This window comes from Berghia stephanieae, chromosome 8, assembly GCF_034508935.2.
Source record: "Berghia stephanieae isolate SIO BIC M18660-M18661 chromosome 8, UCSD_Bste_1.3, whole genome shotgun sequence".
NCBI classification, from domain to species: domain Eukaryota; kingdom Metazoa; phylum Mollusca; class Gastropoda; order Nudibranchia; family Aeolidiidae; genus Berghia; species Berghia stephanieae.
In genome coordinates this window covers 18,003,745-18,008,744 of record NC_088367.1, presented here as the reverse complement: position 1 = coordinate 18,008,744, position 5,000 = coordinate 18,003,745, and the positions used below count along the sequence as shown (strand labels likewise).

At 36.5% G+C, this 5,000-nt stretch overlaps 1 protein-coding gene across 3 annotated transcripts in view; it reads right to left on the bottom strand.

Moving 5' to 3' along the window:
• LOC144978297 (uncharacterized) overlaps positions 1-5,000 on the bottom strand; it is a 110,940-nt gene that overhangs the window by 22,932 nt on the left and 83,008 nt on the right. For all 3 annotated transcript variants that reach the window (XM_078924153.1, XM_078924155.1, XM_078924154.1), the window contains one exon: positions 2,608-2,858. In XM_078924153.1, coding sequence (XP_078780279.1) covers positions 2,608-2,808 — 201 coding nt within the window. In that variant the 5' untranslated portion in view covers positions 2,809-2,858. The remainder of the gene's footprint in view (positions 1-2,607; positions 2,859-5,000) is intronic.

Genomic DNA, 5,000 nt, shown 5'->3' with positions numbered 1-5,000 from the left:
TAAAGTTAAAGTATAATTGAACCCCATTGTTAAAGGTTAAACTCTCTCTCTCTCTCTCTCTCTCTCTCTCTCTCTCTCTCTCTCTCTCTCTCTCTCTCTCTCTCTCTCTCTCTCTCCGTCCACTACCCTCACAAATTACAGTTTCGTGTCTGTTGAAATAGAGGAATATAAAAGGGCGCTAATCTCAATGATAGAAAACCACAGGAATGTAATTGTGAAGTCCTTTTCTCTGATTGTCAACAATTGTAAATCTTTACAACCTACGATTGACACACGATTTGACGTCATCAGTGATCAAACTGGAGTTTAATTCCGGTACAGATAATATATTGCAGTCTAGATTTAGTCATTTGTCATTGTCAATATTATAAGCCCTTTCAGTTTGAGATTGAATAACTTTAAAATCATAAATTTCTTACATTGTCTGGTTATACGCGTAAATACAGATCGTTATTAAAGCCTAAAGTTAAAGTATAATTGAACCCCATTGTTAAAGGTTAAACTCTCTCTCTCTCTCTCTCTCTCTCTCTCTCTCTCTCTCTCTCTCTCTCTCTCTCTCTCCCCTCTCTATCACACACACACACACACACACACACACTCAACCTCACTCTCTCTCTATTTCTCCCCCCCCCCCCCCCCACCACCCCAATCTCTTGAAGCGCATTCTCTTTGTGGTAAACTGTTCTTGTTGACAAATTCACAGAAATAAGCCGAAGAATATCAAAATACTGAAAATGATCGGTAAGGAGAGAGTAAAAAAACGACTGACTTTTCTGAATTCTAGTTTGTTTGTTTGAGTTTGTTTTTCGGTTTCTTTTGTTTTGTTTGTTTTTTGTTTTGTTTTTTGTTTTTTGTTTTAGTTTGTTTTTTTGTAGTTGTTGTTGTTGTTGTTGTTGTTGTTGTTGTTGTTATTGTTGTTGTTTTTGTTGTTGTTTTGTTGTTGTTGTTGTTTTGTTGTTGTTGTTATTCTTTTGCTTTTTTAACATAAAACTGGAAAAGGTTTCAACCATAACCTGAGCGTTATCAGCGCAAATGCAGTCGACTTCGTATTCAAACATTGACTACAGCCAACGACAGTATGCCAATGAGTTGCCCAACTCCTTCAATGAGAAGACGCATAGCGTAACATTTAACCCGCGTAGATATTGGTATATATCTATATATTCCTTCATGAAGTCTCAGGTTTCAGTTTTGACAAGATGGGGGTCATTTTAGTCGATCGAATTGTGAAGGACGATGCGCTTATTGTTTTGTTGTTTTGTTTTGTTTGTTTGTTTGTTTTTTGTTGGGTTTTTTTTTTCGTTTTTTGTTGTTTTTTGTTGGGGGGGGGGGGGGGTGTAGACCACGGCAGTACGCCAGTGGGTTGCCCAACTCCTTCAGTGAGAAGACGTATATAACGTAACCTTTAACCTACGTATATATTGGTATCAATTCCTATCGATACAATCATAGTATCGTTGGACGTTACGTCAAACCCCCGCCATAAAGCCTCGCCTCTAATCGGCCACCGAGTGTCCCACGAATCGAACAATCGGATTTATAGTCCTACTTGTGTGTGTTTATGAGTCTGTTTACTTTCATGCGAGCGAGGTGGTTGGTTGTGTCAAGGGTTGAAAGTTGAAAGTGAGCGTGGATAGACGTGAAGAATAAAAGAGCCGCATAATAATAATAATATTCGCCAGTCACGACAGCAGTGCAAACTCATTATAAACGACTTTTCCTCACGACTAAACTTGAGCTTGGGCTTTTATATAGCGCGATATCCACTAAACGTGCTCAAAGCGCTTTACAAAAGGTTCCAAACCAACAGCATCACATAACATTTAGAACGAGACATGATGCATGTTAGGCGATATTACATTTTTTTCCGACCGAGACAACTCTGTTAACGGTCAGGTACTCATTTTACACATGAGTATGGTGAGAGAATGTGAGTAAAGAGCCTTTTCCAAGGACTCAACTATGCGCCGAGCGAGGCTAGAACCCAGGACTTTCCGATCCGAAAGCGAGTGTCAAACCACAAAACCACATAGCCGTACTACCTCCTCTTACTTCACCACCATCCTCCTCATCTTTCTCCTCCTCTTTTTATCCATATCATCTTTCTCTTCATCATCCTCCTCATCTTTCTCCTCATCATCCTCCTCATCTTTCTCCTCCTCTTTTTATCCATATCATCTTTCTCCTCATCATCCTCCTCTTCCAACTCTGTCTCCCAAACCACCGACTTTTTCATATGCGACCCATCGTCTCAAACTGGTATTAAGTCGGGACCAACCAGCTGCTAAAAAGTGAATTGAAAGTTGAAATTACATGAAATATGATATTTTGGGTTTTTATCATTCCAAGTAATCATAATATATCTGTTTTTGCAGTAACACATAAACTTGTTTTCAAATCTGACACATATGACTTCATATAAATTTTTCGCACCTAAAACACCTGGATATAATACCGTTTTGAGGCGGCAGGTCACAAAGGCTGTTTTGCTAAAATATGTGAGGTGGGGGAGGGGAGGGAGATGTCTATTGAGAGTGAGTCTATATTGGGAGGTTGAAAAAAAAAGAGGGGGGGGGGGAGTTGTTATGATTGAAATAAGATGCATACCGACAGTGGTCGTTCCACCTCTCGCCATTTCTCAAAAATAGCGTAACTGTCCGTGGATTCAGTTTCGTGGAGCCCGTTACTGTACAAAAGGGCGTAAATGACGTCGTCACAAGTTGTGCGCTTCGTCAATCCCGTCACCCATCTTTGCGTTCCGTCTAGCCACACCGGAATATCACTGGTGCCGGAGTCTGCGCAATCCATGTTGTCATTGAGGAACAAAGGGAAGTGCCAGGGCCTGGCCACACTGAGGTCTGTTTGATTAGAAAATATAATATCTATTAGAATAATTTAATATGAAAGCGATCGCCTGTTTAAAAAAAAATAATAATAATAATAATAATAATAATAATAATAATAATAATAATAATAATAATAATAATAATAATAGTAATAATAATAATAATAATAATAATAATAATAATCTATACAAAATGTATTTTCTATTATTAAAAGCAGAGGTAAAAAAATTTTTAACAAAAATCAGTTCTGTCAAGGGGCGGAAACTCATTATCTTTACTAAGAGTGAGAGAGAGAGAGAGAGAGAGAGAGAGAGAGAGAGAGAGAGAGAGAGAGAGAGGGGGGGGGGGGGCTGAGTGGTAGACCGCGAAATAGACAGAATTTATATTGGTTACGACCATTTTCATTCAGGCATCCACAAGTGATAGACATTATTTATTCTTTTTAAGCCAAAGCCAACTGTAATTGGATTACAATATTTTGGCCTAAAGTATAGCATAGTCTTTCTTCGCCGATTCAAAGAATAAATTGACTTAATTGGTTGTCACAATTGATTTTGTACCTACTGTCCTCTTTCTATTCACAAAGTTTGTCTTTGAACAATAACCAACTACACATGTGTAAACACTTTGAAGAACGTTGGCACTCTTTACACGGGTACATCTTTTATCGCCGTAAGTTCGTAAGTATATAATTATTTAAGAAAATTAGAAGCATAATTATTGTTCGGTACCGCCTCTCGTGTTAAGCAGACAGTGCTATGGGCTATAAAGGGGGAATAATCGTGGAATTCCCCAATCTTTTATTTACTTTCATTAAACGGAGTGAACGTGTAATGATTTTAATTACAGTCTGTGTTCTATGTGTGACACCATGTCCAAACATAACAGATCAGATTTGCTGTACACATACAAAACACCTTTTTTAACATTTAAGTCAGATAACTTTTGGTTCTCGTATGGATAAATCAGTTAAGATGCACACAGCTTTAAATTTAAAAAAAAAAAAAGAAAAGAAAAGAAAGAAACAAATACAAATAAAAAAAACCCACCTAATTCTTCAATAAATTTCAGATTAGACTATTTTTGACAAATTTAACCCTATCCTTACCAACTATAGGAAAATCGTCACATTCGTTACGATTTAACCAACATTTTTCTTATTCAAATTTCTTTTGTAGACGTCTACATCATAAAATTTAAAGAAAATGAACAGTGTTGTAGAGCATGTTTTACTGAAGAAATTATTTATCGCAAGAACTTACTGCTATTGTGATTGAGTGATAAAAAACCTATTGTTGTGTTAGTTGGGTGTGAAGTTTTGGGGAAAATCCTGAAAATGGCTGGTAAGGAGAGAGTTTATCTACCGATTTATATGGAATAAAAATTTTCTTGTCGAAATAACAGGTTTCGTCGGTTTGCGACAGAATGGGAAAAACGATTGGTTGTTGAGAAAAAAAACTTCTTAACTCACTCAACCCTAACACGACTATATCCGTAGTTTACCCGGGTTACTTTTACTCCATGCCTATTTATTACATTTTTATAAGACAAATTATAGGTGAAGTATCAAAGCTAATGTTTTTAGTTTTTGCATGTTAATAATAGTTGAATAAAATTATCTATGTACATGCTCATTTTTAATACATTTTTTTCCAATTCTGAAGAGTAGCAAAAATCTCTAGGATTGAGTGAATTAAGCTTTCAACAATACTAAGTTAATATTCTACATAAAGATTGCACTTTTACGAAATATAACATGAAAAAAAATGTTATCCTGCCGTTTTCACCATAAAAATTAACATCGATGAGTCTTTGGCCTCATGGAACCCCTAGGTGAGTGGCCATGGTATCTATTCTTTATTTACGTGAATACGGGTAATCGCCAGATATTATATTAAAGTGAAATCATGATTTGACCCTGACCAATATTGCCGTCCCCAGTTTTGACAAAGAACCGACACGTTACTCCAGTAGTTATGTACTAAGAAACAAAGAAATGAAAATTACTAAAAACAAAAATATCTAAGTATATTAACTCACTCAACCCTAACAACGAATATATTCGTAGTATACTCGGGGTTACTTTTTACTCCGTGCGTATTTATTACATTCTTCTGAGACAAATAATAGGCGTAGTAACAAAGCTACTGTTCT